General features: G+C 46.0%; 1 protein-coding gene across 3 annotated transcripts in view; it reads right to left on the reverse strand.

The window, feature by feature from the left end:
- Tmprss2 (transmembrane serine protease 2) overlaps positions 1-18544 on the reverse strand; it is a 37931-nt gene that overhangs the window by 16143 nt on the left and 3244 nt on the right. For 2 of the 3 annotated variants that reach the window (XM_055614971.1, XM_055614969.1), the window contains exons 2-5: positions 12797-12860; positions 10155-10374; positions 5009-5095; positions 4214-4333 (exon numbers count right to left, since the gene is read on the reverse strand). In XM_055614971.1, the coding sequence (XP_055470946.1) occupies positions 4214-4333; positions 5009-5095; positions 10155-10374; positions 12797-12811 (442 nt within the window). In that variant the 5' untranslated portion in view covers positions 12812-12860. Of the gene's footprint in view, positions 1-4213; positions 4334-5008; positions 5096-10154; positions 10375-12796; positions 12861-15386; positions 15548-18544 lie in introns of those variants that run through there. The other variant, XM_055614970.1, reaches the window with a different exon arrangement.

Below are 18544 nucleotides of genomic sequence, written 5' to 3' on the forward strand. Positions count from 1 at the left end.
CACTGAGAGGTACACATACACAAACTTTTATAAATTTATTTTAAAAGAAAATCTAAAAAGAAATGATATTAGTAATTTCTTGGGGCCTGGACAAGGCAGACAGAAGGACCTAATCAAGAACATGGAATACTCCTTAACTGCCTATAGCAGGGACTGCTCATGTTCGAATGTATAAAAACCACAGCTCAGACATTCATCAAGAACAGCTTTGGGGATATAGTTGATAGCTCGCTGGTTTAAAAAAAAAAAAAAAAGAATGAAATACAGAACAAAACAAAGTCCCCATCAAGCTCTCATTTTGAACAAATTGACCTCACATCCAGATCCTAGACCCTGGCAGAGCACCCATGGCCCTGATAAGTGCCCCAGTGCATGAATGCCGAACTGTTCAGTACATTTTGCTCTTTCACTGAAAGAACAAACATTTAAATGCAGCGAGGCACTTCCTTACTCAGCTCTGGTCTCCAGAGAGATCTGTATAGCCCAGCATTCAAAGAACTTGTCATCTGATAGAATGCTGAGAGTGGCCAACTCAGAGCAGACTCCCAGGAAACTGGTGGGTCACCAAAGGGTTATGGAGTTTACAAGAAGAATCTTGTAAAACAGTGCCACACCAAAGAGAGTCAGCTGCTGAAAAACATATTCTGCATAGTATCCCATCTGCACATCAACATGGCTTTGTGATCAGGGGAAACAATAGGGTCCAGTCAAGCCTTGGCTCACTTCTCACCTCCATCCTGGCCCTGACTGATTGGACAAATGACCTGACATCAGAAAATCTCCTCCCAAAGAGTGACCGCTCTGGAGCCCAACTGTCTTCTATGGCTCCAGGGATGAGTGAAGCCACAAAACATGCATGTTTTGTGAACAGATAAAACTCTGCTATGAGCTAGGCTATAGAGTGTCTCTCAGTACCCAAGAGAAACCACAAAGACATGAAAAGCCACATGAAAATCCCAACCACATACTGCAAAAAGAACGAACACAACCCAAAAGGTCTGTATCCACCACAGAACATTCTAGAAAAGTAAGCTATGGAGACAACCAAAGATCTGAGGCTGCTAGAGGACACTGCAGGGAGAGGAATGTGCGGGGCACAGGAGGCTTAGGGTAGTGCATTCTGGGTGCAGGCATACAGCCACTGACATGTCTTTGTCAAAACCCATGTGGTCACAAGCAGGGAAAAAGATAAAATTCAAGACAAACTCACAGTTCTGGCTCTTGGGAACAGGTCCAGTGACCAGTGTGAGTTAGTGCCTGGGTGATTTCTAGAGGCACAGTGGCCTCTCTCTGCAGGTCTAACAGTGTTTTCAAAATTAAAGTGCTTAAATGCAGCTGAAACTGTATGTTTCCAGTTAGTGATGGAACTGCCTGCATGGCAGGGTAGGGACAGTGATAAAAGAGTTAGATATCCTTCCTCCTGTCTGCTTTCCAACATTGATGAGGAAGCAAGAGGGAGGCAGCATGATGAGGACATGCTCCCAGGGAGATTTTTTTTTTTCTGTAAGTGTTAGGCTTTTTCCTAAGTCTTACAGAGCTATAAGTGATAAGTACATACTTGTGGTGTCCAGGGTGATGATATGGTTAACAAAGCATCGCCACTACCAATGGAGGATACTTGCCTCCCTTCCTCATGCTGGGTCCCTTCTCTAGTCTGTGGTGAGGACACTTAGGGCTGGATCTGTCTGTGACTCCCAAACACAGGGCTGTTGACCACAATCACATCACAGTTCTTTTTTTTTTTCTTCTTCTTCTTCTTCTGGAAGTTTTGAGAAAGCCTCGAAATTAATCAGATGCATCAGGAACTGTGGGTTCTGATGCATGTTCACACACTCCCTACCCTTGGGAAGAAAGTACCATGTACATCCTCCTTTCTGTTGCTGTTGTTTTGTTTTCCAGACAGGGTTTCTTAACGTAATAGCCCTGATTATCCTCAAACTTGCTTTGTAGACCAGGCTGGCCTCAAACTCACAGAGATCCACCTGCTTCTACCTCCTGAATGCTAGGATTAAAGGCATGCTCCACCACACTCAGATTCCATGCACATTTTTAAACATGTCACATTTAAAAGCAGACATGAACGACAGAGTGAAAGTAAGCTATTCTCATCTATACAGGACACACCTTGCCAGGTCACCTGTCCTTTCTACATGAAAACTGCAAACTGCACAAACTCAAACCTCAATCAACAGAGATGCCTTTCCAGCAGCTCAACTCCTAAGAAGGCATCCTACTGTCTATTCACAACCTAAGCACTGCATCCTGGACACACAGTGGGATTGACCACCAGAGAGTGACCAGTGACAGCAGCATGTCAACACAAGTGGTCTGCTCAGCCACGAACCCTGTGGACAAAGTACTTGGGCTCAGATCCCCATGAAAAATGAAATGGCATCTTTGCAAAGATGCCACCCAAGGAGGTATGGCAAACAGGTATAAATAGGTATAAACACACACACACAGTTTGTGTGTATATGTGTGAGTGTGTATGTGTGTGTGTGCCTTATGTATATATGTGTGTATTGTGGCGATGGTGATTGCTCATGTGTGAAAGTATGCTGTGTCTGCCTGATACACATGCATGTATAATATGTGTGTGCATGTGGTGAGTGGTGTGCATACGGATTGTGTATATGTTCATATGTCGTATAAGTTGGCATGTTTGAAATAAGATGAACAGAAAACCCCTATAGTAGAAGTTTATTGCTCATACAACACAGGTGGAGGAGCATCTCCGACACATTTCACTGTCCTCTTTGCCTAAGACACTTGCTGTCACCCAAAAGACAGGAAAGAAGTCATCATAAGCTGTGGGACTTTATCTCCCAAGCACACACCTGCTGAGGAATCAGGCCACAGAACAGGCATAAGTCCACTCAAGTGGGCCAACAGCTGGACCCCAGGAGTCCAGTACTCTGCCCTGGGAACTTCCCTGAGACAGGGCCAATGCTACAGAATCTAATTCACATAGGGGTATGGAGGTCAGGATGCAGCAGAAAGCTGCCCTACCCAAAGGTAGCCTAGAAACAAAACCCACCTTGGACAACCAGGTCTGTGGGGTTTTTAGCCCCAAATCCAAGAGGACTGGAGAGCACTTGGTGGGGATGGCAAAGCACGGGGGATCCCTAGAGAGACTGGGACAACAATATGAACTTCCCATTCAGGAGAATGGCTCCTGGGTTGGGATACAGCTGAGGTTAACAGGAAGCCTCAGCCCCTAGGTACAGACAGTGCTTGGGGAATGAGTGCCAAGGAAGACAGAAAAGCAAGACAGGACAGCTGTTTCAGGCAAGACAGCAGCTCACTGTCAGCTGCAGAGCTAGGGAAACACAGGATCTGTGTCACCTCATCACCCTTCAACGTGGAGTGAATACCAGGAAGACAGAGGCTTGGCCACAATGCTGGGACATCAAAAGGCCAGCTTCAGGCTCTGGAACATGATTAGCACAGCCCTGCTCCTCAGCTGTGTTTCTTGGGCCCAGCCTCTTGACTGTCTTTGAAGTCAGCTTCAAAAACTGTGTACATGTTCCACATTTCTTCATCCATGTACCAGCTGATGAATAATTAGGTTGGTTTTTAAAGGTTGGATTGCTTGCTCATGTGCTAATTCTGTGGTTTCAAGGAGCCTCCATAGTGTTCTTCATTACTGGCTAGACATAATACATTCCCATTGACAATTTCAGAGGCTCCCTTCTCTCTTTGCCCTCACCAGCACTTGTTATGTTCAACTTTTTAATGACACAAGCACAAAGCAATATTCCTTTGACATTTTAATTTTGTATTTTTATTTTTAAAATAAAAAATATATTTACTATGTGTATGACAGGGAAGGTGATGCCATGATAAATGTAACATAAGCTTAGCTTGTCAATTATTAAGTAATTAATTGAAAGGGGGAAAAAAGCAAATATACTTGTTTACTGCTATTACAGTGGGCATAACCTTGAAGGCAGCTAATTTTAAAACCAGCATAGTGCACCCCAACTTCATATTTTCAACAGTCTGCTTGTTTTAACTGTCATCCAGTGGGAGGTGGAAACGTGTGTTTGAGTTACTGAGTCCTTGCTGGCTTTGTCACCTCCCCATCACTCTTTGTGGTACAGATCTAGAAACGCTATCAAGAGCCTAAGCTCAGCACCTGCCTGGCTGTCTCCCAGCTGCTGCTATGGCAGACATACAGAGCCCAGTGCTTTCTGAGCCAGGGCCAACTCACCACACCGGTTCTCGTCTTCCCCATTGGGGCAATGCGATGTCCCGTCACACCAGAGAGAAGTGCTGATACAGATGCCTGACGACCCACACTCCATCTCAGACGTAGAGCACTTGCTAGCCCCTGGCATTGGATCAGGAGAAAGGGAGGAAAATTCATCAGGCTGGGCATCCAAGGAACTACAGAGCCCACAGGCATCTTGTCATTCACCCTCAAGCCCAGTGAACAGGAGAAACCACCTCCTCATAAGGAAGAGGCATGCCATTGCCGCCTACATACACATGGAGCTAGGATTGGACACTGTCTTCTGTAGAGCCAATGGAAAGGGTACTTGCATATGGACGCGCTCACACCTCCTCTCTGCCATCCAGTGGACCTCAGGGGGCACCAGGAGTCCATGGGTGCATTACCCCAGCCCAAAGGCAAGAACAGAGGCTTCAACTATAAATGTGACATGGGGAGGGGACTCCCAGGCAAGGACACCACAGCTGTGCAGTGGTATATAAGGGTCAGGCTATGGCTATGCCTCCTTGAACACGCCCCATCTCACTTAATCTCAGAAGCTCAGCAGGGTACAGCATGGTTGGTACTTAGATGGGAGTTTAGCATTTCTACCAGCCACAGGTTAGAGGAAGCAGAAGCACAGACTTGAACAAGTGTGTGGAGAAAAAGGAGGAAAGGGCAGCCTTGCCCACAAGGGAGACAAGATTGGGAGGCATCAGGTGGCTCCTCCAGCTTGGGGAGAAGGGTCATAGTCACAGCAATGCACACAGTGGCAGTACCCAGCCCCAAACTTACAGAACCTCCAAAGCACAACAGCAGCCACAGCAGCACCTGCGAGGACAGTGCCCACGGCAAGGGCGACACACAGTGATCTCTTAGTCTCTGCAGAAGAGAGGATTGCTCAGATCAGCATTCTGAGAAGAGGTCCTTCCGCCACACCCTTAACATCCCAGAGTTACCACAAAGCCACTCAACTTGAAAGTATCACAAATCAAGCTGGGCATGACTTCATGCCTGCCTATAATCCTAGGACTCAGGAGGTGAGCAGGACAGGGACAGGAGTTTAAGGCCAGCCTGGAACACACGAGCTCCTATCCCAAAACACCAAAGAGAAGGAGGAGAAGCAGGAAGGGAAGAGATCAGAAGTCCAAGTCCAAAGTGCACTTGGTGGACATAGCCATGAGCCCGCTTAACCTGGACACTGTTAAACTTGCATTACCTACAGCTGGGAAAACCACCCAGCCAGAAGTCTGCTCATTATAAGGTGCTAGATTATGCATCACCTCGTCGTAACTGAAAAGTAGAATGGTTTTATGAGTATACTTTCACATTGTCATTAAGTTAAAAATTCTAGTTTAGCTTCTATACGTGTGGCCATTTCTATACCACATTAGACTTATTTGTTTGTTTTTGTGCTGCTAAGGATCCAGGCCAGGGACTCACTCATGCTAGGCATATGCTCTACCACTGAACTGCACCCACTCCAAGAAATAGCACTGCCCACATGCATACAAATGTCAGTTTGAATATCAAGGCATCACTCGGGAGTCTCAGTGCTTCTGTAGCATAAAACACATGCTCAGGGGCATGGAAGTTAAAGCTCCAATTTGAAATTAAGCAAGCGTAACCTCTTAAAACAATAGGACAGTTCAGGAAGGGTATGAATGTAGACCAGTATTCACATTAAAAACAAAAACAAAAACAGCTCAAAGAGGCTGGAGAGGTGGCTCAGCAGTTGAGAGCAGTGTCTGCTCTTCCAAAGGTCCTGAGTTCAATTCCTTGCAACTACATGGTGGCTCACAACCATCTCTAATGAGATCTGGTGCCCTCTGCTGGTGTGTACACATACATGCAGGCAGAACACTATAACTAATAAATCTAAAACGAAACAAAACAAACAAACAAAACAACCTGCTCAAAGAGGAGAGCTGCCTGATTTCAGCAACTTGCCAGCATGAGTCATATAATGTTGCCCCCAGCATCATGGGGCTGCCAGGGGGAGCTCCAGGAGGAGCACCTATTTTTTCCATGGCTGCTGAAATAACCCTGTTGTATTTGACAACTAGTAGCCACTTATTGCTACTGACACTTTCAGTAATTACAGTTAAGTGGAATTAAGCTAAAATGTATAAATTGAAGCACTCAGTTGCCACACTGAGGTTGGCAAGCTGGCTTGACAGGTAAAGGCACTTACTGCCAAGCCTGATGACCAAAGTTTGGTCCCCAAAACCTACATGGTGGGGAGAGGGCTGAATCCAACAGGCTACTCTGACCTCTACACATTCTGTGGCACCTCACCCACAAACAAAGAAATAAATGTTTAAAAATGAAAACAAAGAAGGAAATGGAGAGATGGCTCAGTAGTTAAGACCACTTGTTGCTTTTGCAGAAGATCGGGGTGCAGTTCCTAGGACACACTTAGTAACTCACAACTGTCCCTGGCTCCAGTAAGAAGGGATCCAGTGCACTCTGCTGGCCTCTGTGGGCACCGCATGCATGTGGTACATATACATATATGTATGTGCAGGCACTCATAAAATAAAAACTCAGCTAAGAATAAAATAATTTAGACAATTATTTTCCAGTAGCTCACTGATTTCTCCAGCTGTAACAGAGGTAGTCCTGCTAGGTAGAGGTTTGAGCCAAAAGTAGCATCAAGGTTCTGAAGAAAGAGACAGATGACAGGGAAGGGACCCTGCAGATTCTGAAAATTGGCCTCTGATAGTGAGGGGTCAGTCACTCCCAGCAACTCTCTCTCTAGGTGAAGTCCCAATCTCTGGGGGGTCCCTGGAACTTTCCCTGGAAGAAAGACAGAGAGATGGAATAGAGGGCAGGGAAAATATTGAAACAGGCACTGCCAGGCTAAAGAGTGCTGTCGGGGAGGACTTGGCTGTATGTTCTGTGGGTCCAGCAGCCAGGCAGGGCAGCGGCAAATTGGGCTCTGGAGCTAAAAGACCCAAGCCAACCTGCTTGGAACTGGAAGGCTTAAACCAAGTGTGGTAGTGCACACCTGTAACCCCAGAACTCTTGGAGACAGAGACAGATCGCTGTGAGGCCAGCCTGGCCTACAAAATCCAGGATAGCCAAGGCTATGCAGGGAAACCCAGTCTTGAAAAACCAAAAAAGAATTGAAAGGCTTGCTTTCACCTGGTTACTGCACCCTACTGACGGTATGAACAGCTTTCAAAGAGTTACTAGAGACTGGTCCACATCCCAGGGATTGTGCTCCTGTGGGCAACCTGCACTCCCAGCAGCTTCACAGGCAAGGCCCAGGGCTGAAAACCTTACCAGGCAGAGATTTTATCAAAATGCAGTGAGGGGTGACTATGCCTTCAGGCAGCAGGGTGGAGCCACCCAGAAACCCATAGGAGAAATTCCTGATGGCTCACCTGATGAATTACCAAGCACGCTTTCCTCTTTGGGGAACTTATCCGCATGCCATTGCATCTGAGATAAAATAACTTGCTTAAAGCTGGCCATGTGGCTCAGAGGTAAACATCTGCCTAGCATGTTCAGGAGCCTAGCTCAGAGGAAAAAAACAAACACTAAATCAGTAACTTGGCTGGTGAGTAAAGGAGATTAAATCAAGTGTCCTTCACTTCTGGTTGGGGCATGTGCGGAGTCACAGTCTGTCTGGTTTGCTCAGGACCATGTCTGCAGCAATAAGCACCCATTTCACCTCTGAACAGAAATTTGTCACCAGCTGTGGTCTCCATAGCGTGTACTTGCAGGGTTCAATCTCGGGCCACTGTTCATGTACATCCATTCTTAACAGCACAGCCTGTTGACTCAGCCCTACGGCGTCTGCACCACAGGACTGTTGACTTTGAATTCTTTAAAGGCTCTTGCAGGTGCACGCAAGAAAGTTCCATGACAGTTGCTAAAGCAAACAGGTAAATCTAAAGCAGAATGTCCTTCCACTCCTGACTTCTGACTCAGTGCTGCCAACGTAATGTGGGACATGGATTCTGGCAAAAATGTCGACTTTTTGATGTCTTATATGGCAACATGTTTTCTTTTTCATTTTTCTTTTGGAGTGTGTGTGTGTCACTGGATTCTCTCCAGCTAGAGATGTGCAGCAACTCAGGTGCTCTGTGAGAACAGCTTGTGCTCTTCACTGCTAAGCCATTACTCCAACCCAAAAACTGTGATTTAAAAACATTATCAAAGTTAGTGGAAAAATAATAAAATAAAATTACTAAATTACTTTCCAGTTCATGGTACATGGGCATCAGTCTGGACTTCTGGAAGGCTAATGATGGACTGAAAGCCTGGCCATCAAAGCACAGCCAGAGGTTTTACAGTGCGGGTTTATAGTGGAAAATCACACCCCAGTGTGTATGCTTCCGATATACAGGCAATTGGTAGAAAACTACATGTTCCTTTCCCTGTGTCTGTCACTCCTGATTACTCCCTTGGAATGTGAAAGTACTCAGTAGGGTACAGTGGGGCCCTTCTGCCTACTGGGCTAGCCACTGACAGGGGGACATTCTTTTGGAGGTGCAGCCTTACATGGGACCGTTTGGCTTCTGACAACTAACAGGGTCCTTGCCCTGGCTTTCTTCCAGCCACCATGGTGAGTGAAGGCCAGACATTCTGTATCTTGCCTAGCTAGCCCAAAGGGGTTCATGGAAATAGAGAAGAGGGCAAGAAAATAGAGGAGGAGCACAGCAAAGGACAGAAGAGCCATGAAGAGGTTCAAACAGTAGAGATAAGTAGGACAGGGATAGCAGGAGAGCCAGAAAGATCTAAACAGAATAGACAGATCCCCGAGGCCTAAGGCCTATCACTTAATTGCTGATGAAGCGATGGATGGCCCACAGAACTCACTTCCTTATCAACCTAGAACTGTGCATGATACACACAGACAGGTGCTCATTTCATAAAACAAAAACTATCCATTAAAAAGCTTATGTGGCTCTGGAGAGATATCCATAAGTTAGGAACATCTACTGCTCTTCCAGAGGACCAAGTTCATTTCCCAGCACTCAGGTTGAGTGGTTTCCAAACAGCTGCAATACCTGCGACCCCGGCTCCAGAGGATCCAACACCTTCTTCTGGCCTCCAGAAGCGCCTGCACACATGTAACATACACATGCGCTCACACACAAAAATAAAAAAATAAATCTAAAAAGACAGCTTATCAGTAGAGCCACTGGAATCCTCTAAGCCAAACAGACAACACTGGAAACATCCCGAACTAAAAGGTGGAAGGACACAGGATCAGGTGTCTGAACAGAGAGTGACCTGTTGAGTGAAATGGTCAAAAAGAGAGGGTAATGAGATTCAGCTTTCATACTCAACCTTCAGCACTGTTCTGAGGTTTCAGGGCTAGGGAGCGGCATGATACATCCCATTTCTGTGCTGTTCCCAGTATAGCACAGCATCTGTTTGGTATCTGCTGAACATGGGTGACCGGGAGTGGGAAGGGCAGCCCGGCTCCCCTAGGAAGGACATGGGCTCTGGAAGGAGAGAAGCCCCACATGGGGGAGGTGCCTGCAGAGCAGAGAGCGTGGCAGCAGATTCCCAGCTAGTCACAGGAGGCAGCTTTACCTCAAACCCTCTGTATTCTGAGCACAACAATAACATGTCAGATAGTTCACTCTCAACCCTGAGTGCTCACTATTGATTCAAGACAACACATCCACAAGCATGGAGGCAAGAAGGGACTGAGAAACCTTGTCCTAAAAGCCCAGCTGAGCTGGGCAAACACACAGGGGGGCTGCACCAAAGGCAAGGGGACAGGAAGGTCTCTCCCTGCCAAAGAGAAGTGAGTCTAGTGCCCATGACTATGACCAGCCGGAGAGTGAAAGGCAGGCAGAAAAGACTGGCCCCTGCTGCCAGTGCAGAGTTTGTGACAAAAAAGAAAAAATGAGAGACCACAAGAGAAGGCAGACCCAGAAACTCTAGGCCCTTGAGGTACAATGTTAAAGAGTCTTACTTGAGGTGCACAGTATCCCTGAGGACTTGGGCTGTGGGTGGATGACAGGTGTTGAGGCTTGCGTTGTAACCCTCGGGGCATACTGGGGCACTGGAGATGGGTAGCACTGGGCTGGGTACAGGTTGTAGCCACTGGGAGCCACAGGGGGCCTCGGGGCATAGATGTGCTCGGACTGATAACCATGGTTCTCATAGTAAGGTCCAATTCCTGGAGGTGACCCCTAAACATGGTAAAGGAGATAAAGCAGTTACAGCTCTCACTCACCGCAAAGCCTGGAAAATTAGCATTTCTTTACATTTCCACTAGACAGGGAGAGACCAGCAGATTCATCAAGCACTCTGGCTTCACAGTAACTCACTTAGAAAAACTAGACCCTTTCTGAGTTAACTAGAATGCTCAACAATCTGTGTTTCATTGGCTCTGGTTTCTTGATTCATTTGTTTCCATTATCTGTTCTTTGTAATAAAAGAAAAAGGTGACTGGGATAATTGAGATTTTGTTAGTAAAAAAAAAAAAAAAAGCACACAAATTTGGGGTAAAAAGTCACTGAGCTAGACTCCCATTGCTCTGGTTCTTCCTCCATATCCCCCCGCCCCCGGGGAGGGGTTGAGTTGTGAAACCATGAGCCAGGCTGCTGTCAAGGTTCAGAATAGTTCATATCTGAGAACCCATCTGCTGAAGAGACCCCACATTCAGATCCTGTGTGCAACCTCAGGTGTGGTAAAAACACACTTTTCAGCTGACTTAAGAAACTACTAGAAGGAACAAATCCAAGATGCAGGTTTCTCTGGCCATTCTCCTCCAGAGCCCTTTTTCTTATGCCGCTGGAGTTGGCAGTCATTTACCCAACTGCTCTCACTAGAGGGCTGTAAGCATCCCTATGCAGTGTGTACATCCTGGTGCTGAGGGAACAGGTGCCTTCTCAGGGGAACTTGGCAGTCAAAGCATGTGCTGTGCGAATGTGAAAAAGATAGGCTCCTCTGCTAGGGTGCCAGTCCTTTTACTTAGCCCATTTCTCAGGACCTTCCCCTGGCTGTACTGGCAAGTCACACCCCTAGCAGTCCCTCAGGACTTCAGAGCTTGCCGTTCTTATTTCTACTTTCCTCACTCTCTCAGTGGCCGGACCTCTCCTAGAGGCCCCAGTTACCCTCATCCATGTCTAATGGTTCTTACCTAAAACTCTCCAACTCCCTTTCTGCTCAGGCTTTCTCATGGGCCTTGACAGAAACATCCTCTGGAAACAGGTATCCTCAGTAGGGACCACTAAATATAGATTTTTAAAAACTAATTTATTTATTGTGTATGTTGCACATGTGTGTAAAGAGGAATCAGAGGACAACTTGTGAAAATCAGTTGTCTCCTTCTACTCTGTGGGTCCCAAAGACTGAATGCAGGTCATCTCTACTGTATAGAACTGTCTTGCTGGCCTAAAGTTGAGAATTTTAAGCAGGGAAACATGAACACTCCAAGGTTAACAATCTGTGCTTAATAACTCACAAGCACTCTCCTTCAAAAGATTATGACTTGAAGCAGGGGTTGGGGGACAGTGAAAGCCATCCCTCATCTAGACACACAACTCCAGATTGAGAAATTAAGTGAGTGTCTGGTCCAGATCCAAACCACCTCCCCAGCAGTAAAAGCTGAGATACACCAAGCACTTTGTTCTGGATGTAGCACTTAAATTATGAAGGAATCCAGTAAAAAACTAAGTACCAGAGACTCATAAAATGAGACACTGGCATCTATGTATGTATGTGTATATGTATCCATATATGTATCTATATATGTATCTATCTCTCTCTATATATACAAATATATTTACAGAACCTAGAGAAATAATCCTAAGTATTTGTGCGTGTGGAAGGTGGACTGGTCAGGCTTGAGGATGACAAAAACAACTGCTTTTATTGCCCTAAGTAGTAGGCTCCCAGCAGGAATGGACCACCCAATGACTTACTCAGGTGTGGCTGATCCGAAGTTATTGATAGGCAGACATTGATAGCACCATCACGGACTTTCATCCCTAAACTCATGCCCTCTGCCCCATCCTGCCTCTCTTGTATGTACACCCACTGCCCTTGAAGGAGAAAGGGAGCACACACAATGTAGTAATCCCAGCTTCTGTCCAGCAGTGGTGGCTTTTCAGACACCCTGTGGCATATTGGGCTCCATCCATGTCTCACCCTTTCCAACACAACTGTGGTGGTTTGGATAAGAATGCCACTATAGGCTCATATATTTGAATGCTTAGTCACTTGGGAATGGAACTCTTTGAAAGAATTAGAAGAATTAGGAGGTGTAGCCTTGGTAGATGAAGTGTATCACTGGAGATAGGCTTCCTGTAGATCAGAATATAGAACTCTCAGCTTCTGCACCAGAAATATGCCACCATATTCCCTACCAAGATGATAACGGACTAAACCCATGAAACTGTAAGCAAGCCCATAATTAAAAATGTTTTTATGTAGAAGAGTTGCCTTAGTCACAGTGTCTCTTCATAGCAATAGAACAGCTTGAATAACGTCCAAAGGGCCACCTGTTCCTATGCACAGCTCTTAAAATTACTGATGAACACCTGTGGAAGATAACAGAGGGATGAAGGAACAAGGAAAAGGCCAAAGATGTAAGAACTGCCCACTTACTGAATTCAATGCCATCCTGCCTGTGTCAGCAGCATGAGGAGGTATCTGGCTTCTTCCAGGTGACCTACAGGAAAGAAGCACACGCAGGCGTATTTCAGTGCAGTTTAGCTGTGGAAGACTCTGGGTGAAGGTCACATTGTACCAGAGCAAGATACAGTTCTGCCCTGCCTGGCCTTGCACCTTCATTTCACCTATGTCTTCTCACGCCTCTTCATTCCTGGTGTGTTTATGCCAAGGAATCTACTGTCTTCCTCTGGGGTACAGAGAAACTCATGAGTGGGACTGGAATACAAGTTGAACTACTGTGGCCAGGAGAGCCTGCATGACCTTGAAGAAATGAGGACAGGAAAAGAGCCCTGCCTACATGGGAGCACCCAGACTGAGCCTGTGACTCCAAGCCCTTCTACACGTATGTTGTTCTCAGTAGGGGGCCAGTAATGGCTCCTCCCAGATACAACCCACCAAAAGGAAGAATCATAGGAGAAAAACAAACAAGAACCACCAAAAAGAAACATCAAAACCCCATCCACTCCATAGAGGGTAATGAAGAGCCTGAAAGGGAAAGACCTAGGCTACCTCCTACTGGGGCCTTTTCCCAAAAGCATCCTCAGACAAAAAAACTGAACCAGCCTGATAGCTCAGCTCTGTCTCTGCAAAGTGGATAGGTTGATACATTTGTTAAGGTGAGTTTCATTGCAAATGTGCACCGAGAACGGAAGAGCAGAGGATCAGATCGAACACACACTCTACAGAATTCTATAGGTGTGTTCATGCAGATGCCTATAACTGGTGGCCTATAACTGAACACCAGAGACGGGTCACATTTGTCTGTCTCTTCTACATAAGCCTCACAGGGTTGCCCAAGCTTTAGGAAATATTATGTTCTTATAACACAATGTTACACTTCAAATGTGAAATGGCATCCGCACTAGGGGTGCTGTTTCGGAAGGGCGTAGAGCCTTTTTGATACAGGCTAAAGGCATGGGGCTCGAGGCCTCCAGGCAAGCTCTGCTCTCTGGCTCTACTTCTGGCTGGAGGTCCTGCTTCCTCATGTACTAGGATGTCAGCAAGCAGCTTCATGCTCCTACTGCTGCAAACAAGAGCTGATCCTGGGCCACATCTTTCCAGCCATGATGAATGTATTTCCTGAACAGTGATCCATAATAAATTCTTTTGCCTCTGGATTCTTCTGCCAGTTATTCATCACAAGAAAGAAAAGGTGCATGATATACACAGCCACCCCCAATCTGTTTACTATCCTAAACCCTAACAGAAAACAATGCCAAACTAATTGCTTTGACCAACTCAATCTGTGGTTATAAAAAGAAGTCCCTGGGTCATTTCATATGTAGCCATGCGTGAAAAGTCAATAACAGCCAGACACCATCAGCATAAAGTCCCTTACTTAAGGAAGCCATCTTTCCCATCATTGTCCTCTAACAACAGACTCTTTCACCAAGCTTCAGAACCTCTGTGCGCTCTTACACAGAAAATGTAGTTTAATGAAACCTTGATAAATCAGTTTACTAAGAATCTACACTTTCAATACCTGAAAGAATTCCTAGTCCTCTACATCCTCAAAGGATACCTGGTAAACCTGGCCTGCCTTCAGCAAGAACCCTGTCAAGTAAGGCTAGCCAGATCCCTCTCACCTGCGTCACCTCTTCCTGATTTCTCATCCATAGATATTCTGCTCCATGGCCATAGCTCCCATTCTCCCTTGCTGCATTGGGAATCAAAGCAGTCTTTTCATCATTGGCTGCCTGCCTGGTCCATCCATCCGCTGAGATGCTCCTGAATCCACTAGTCCTCACCTTGCTTTAATGAGGGTTGGTGCATTATTTTTTCATTGTTATTCTCTCTATGAGGGCTTTGTTTCATTCCTCCCAGATGGATGTGAGGTGGTTCAAAACTATTCTAAGAAACGATCTTGGGGAGTCACCTATTCACCAGATGACGTGCCAGGGACGGCTGGAAGGAGTTCAGACATCATGATAAGCCCTTTTCATCTGTAAGAACCGGATACTTGAGTGCTGGGGAGATGATCATTGGACAAAGTGTGAGGGAGGCAGAGCCAGGAGAATCGCTAGGACATAAATAGATGCTTTTGCCCATTCAGTGAGCTCCTGGCTCAGAAATATATCAAAATTAAAGTGGAAAGTGACTGCGGAAGACACCCAGCACCCACCTCTGGATCTCTACACATGCACACATATGTATGCACACCTAAACACACACATGAACACATACACATGCCTGCACTACACTACATACGAGCCTGACATTAGGTACACAGAACACAACACTACACAGCTAGCAGCTATGACACTGGGGATTAAGCATAAGGTGGAACTTGGATCTCAACCTAGAGTCAATCTCTTTCTAGCTGTGACCTGGGAAGGTCCTAGTCCTGCGTTCTCTATCAGGATAGAAAAGAGAAGCAGCCCTTATAATCACCTCAGGAGCACTGGGTAAATGTAGCAATAGCATGATCGGTATAGGTGCACAGTCTTACCTTAGTCTTGACTGAATGAAACTAATTTTACCTGAGGACATAGCTTGGTGGACAGACTCATGGTTACTGACTTACACGCAAAAGTATGGGATTGCCCCAATAACTGCAGTCCACTGACGTCATCACACACTGTCTCACATGTGCTGGCTCTTTCATGAAGCCCCCAGAGTGCCAGGTGCTGTTCAAGCTGCTAGAAGTGGGAAGAGATCCCCAGAATCTGCTTCTTTCTTCCACCTGTGTCACCACATGCCACCACCAGACACCGTGCAGCCAGTAAACACACTGAAGAGAAACGAGGCTCAGGTCACATCATCCTCTTTTCTTAGGGACACAGTCTACTATTAGGAAAGCTAGTCAGTGGTAGTATGGAGTGGAGGTCTGAGACATTCAGACATGGGCATACTGCCCTGGCAGGGGAGAGGACATTTAAGGAGAGACCCTTGTACTGTCAGACTATTGAAACAGTGGATCTGGGAGAACTAAGAGTTCCTCAGGGCTGGGTTTGGTGTTACACATCTTTATTCCCAGCACTCAGGAGGCAGGGTCAGGCGGTCAAGGCCAGCATGGTCTACAAAGCAAGTTCCAAGTCAGCCAGAGCTACACAGAGAAAACCTGCCTCAAAAACCCAAGAGTTTCTCAGGAACCCCAACGTAGAGAAACAAAAGGCTGAGCCTGGTGGAAGCCAGAGGAACTTGCTTCCCAGCAGAGATTTCACACAGTTCTGAGACAATGATGGGTCAGATATGCGGGACCATATCTTGACCAGGACTGCTTTTTGAACACTTCTCGTTCTCTATTTAAACATAAATCTCATGCAAGGACTCCCAAAATGGACTTGGGGTCACTGGCCCCCTTTATTTGTTCCTCCTCCCAATGTAACCACACTGAACAGGTCCCCTTTCAATGCTCTTAGCTATGACTCGTCTCTTTTGCTGGTGTACTGCAAATGAGTGGCTGGGCCTGCCTTGTTGGATGGAGTGCCAGCTCTGGAAATTAGAGGGAGAAAGTCGAAACACCTCTGAAGAGGTGGCCCCGTCGTCTGTGCATTGGTGTTTCTTTTTCTCTGAATGCCTTGTTCCAAGGAGATCACAAGATTTTTAGGGTGGAAATTAAATCTGTTTTTTTTTTTTTTAATTTGGCTTTGTACCATAACAAAAATGTATTCAACTGTGTGTGTGCATGCACACTAGCACATGCACACGCATTCACGTGCTTATACCACTTAATTTTTTTGTCAACTTGAGACAAACTAGGGTCATCTGTGAAGAGGGAATCTCAGTTTAGAAAATGCCTCCCTCAGACTGTGCCATAGGCGAGTCTATGGGGCACTTTTCTTAACTGATGGCGGAAGTGAAAGGACCAAAGCCCACCACTAGCAATGTCACCCTTGGGAAGGTGGTCAAAGTAGGCTGAGCAAGACATGTAGTACAAGCCACAAAGCAAAGTTCCTTGATGGTCTCTGCTTCAGTTCCTGCCTCCATGTTCCTGTCCTAAGTTCCCTGGATGGTGGACTGTAAACTATTAACTGAAATAAACCTTTTTCTCCTGGGGTTGTTTTGGTCATGGTGTTTTTTATTTGTTTAATCACAACAATATGAAAGCAAACTAGGAAGAAAAACACATGCACACACACAGACACACATACACATATGTACACAGATACACAAATGCACACACATTCACACACATATACAGAGACACATACTAAGACATGCACGCAGATACAGATACACACAGAGACATGCATTCACAGAGACACACACAGACCACAGAGACAGACACGTATGTACATACAGAGACTTTCATACAGTCACAAACACACACAGAGACACATAGGGACACACATACATGCATATAGACACACAGATGCACATACACACAGACATAAACAACTATTTTTTTCTAGAGGCTACATGGAAAAGGTAAAATTGAACAGACTGGGGTGGGAAGCCCCCAGCAGGACATTACCAGTTGCACAAGTCAGATACCCTGAGCTGAGTGTTCATATAACACCGAGACAGGCAGAAAGGCCCCAGGTCGCGGCAGGAGGACCCTGGCTCTGGTTAAAGGCCTTGCCTAGGCCACTCTGCTTAGTGAGGATAACGAGTAATAAATGGAGTGTAATAATGATTGAGTGAAAATATGTTCTCCCACTCCGAGTTCAATATGACAGAAGACAGGCTTTGCTTCTAGTATTTATGCTACTGCTATGTGGAGCAGGGACCTGATTCAGGCCACATAAACCCAGAGGTTAGGCACAGGATTAAGGATCAGAATCAGACAGAAGGCAAACTTTGAGCGCAGGGAAACCAAGTTTCCTACAATTCAAAAGTTTAGCTGAGGGTGGGAGCTTCTAGGAAAGTATAAAGTCCTTAAAGCTCAAGATCCAGCACGTTCTAGAACATAAGTGACTAAGCACTAGCTAGGAGGCCTGATATGGAAGAGTCACTGCCGATTCATTATAATGTATTGTCAGCAGAGAAGTATTGAATACTTCTCAGAGTTCTGTGTGGAATGACCTCCAAATCGGTAATCTCTAGAAATCCCTCTCCTGTGTCCTGGAGGTTAGATCATTCAGATCCGATGTGAGCTCAGGTAAGAGCTCAGTGCCACTGCCTGGATGCCCCTTGGAAAACAAGGGCCATAAATTAGAGAGAAATTGATTCTCTGTGTTGTACCTTGGTCAAACAAACAATAACACTGCCAGACTTGTTTCATCTGCCAGTTCAGCTAACTTGAAAATACTACTATGACACCACTCACTCTTCAGTCACAGCACTGAGCTTAAGCCTTCTGGTCTACCCATTGTCCTTGTATGAATTTCCACAGCCACAAGCCATTGCTGGCCTTCACACACTAGGTGCTTTGTTATCATACCCTGCCTCTTGAGCCCATGCCCCCATTCCTGAGGGCTCAACTATGTACACAAGCAAGGCATGCAGACTTCCTCCCTTCCCCCACTGCCTCCACTAAGAACAAGGAGAGTCTCTGGGCCACCTGACTGCTTCAAAGTCCACCCTGTGCACAATATAGGTCACTGACAACATACCTGCCCACCAGTACTCCACATGGATTTTCCTTCCAAGAGCTGCTACTGCCCAAGATGCTCCTATGCATTTCTGTTTCTTTCTCCTGACAATCACTTGCTGTGAGAATCAGCCCTAGGTCTAGCTCTACTTCTTTCCAGAATCCCAGGTCTACCCCAGGGATCATCCTTTAGAATGGCCACTGTG

The sequence above is a fragment of the Psammomys obesus genome, unplaced genomic scaffold, assembly GCF_907164565.1.
Source record: "Psammomys obesus unplaced genomic scaffold, mPsaObe1.curated_primary_1811, whole genome shotgun sequence".
NCBI lineage: Eukaryota > Metazoa > Chordata > Mammalia > Rodentia > Muridae > Psammomys > Psammomys obesus.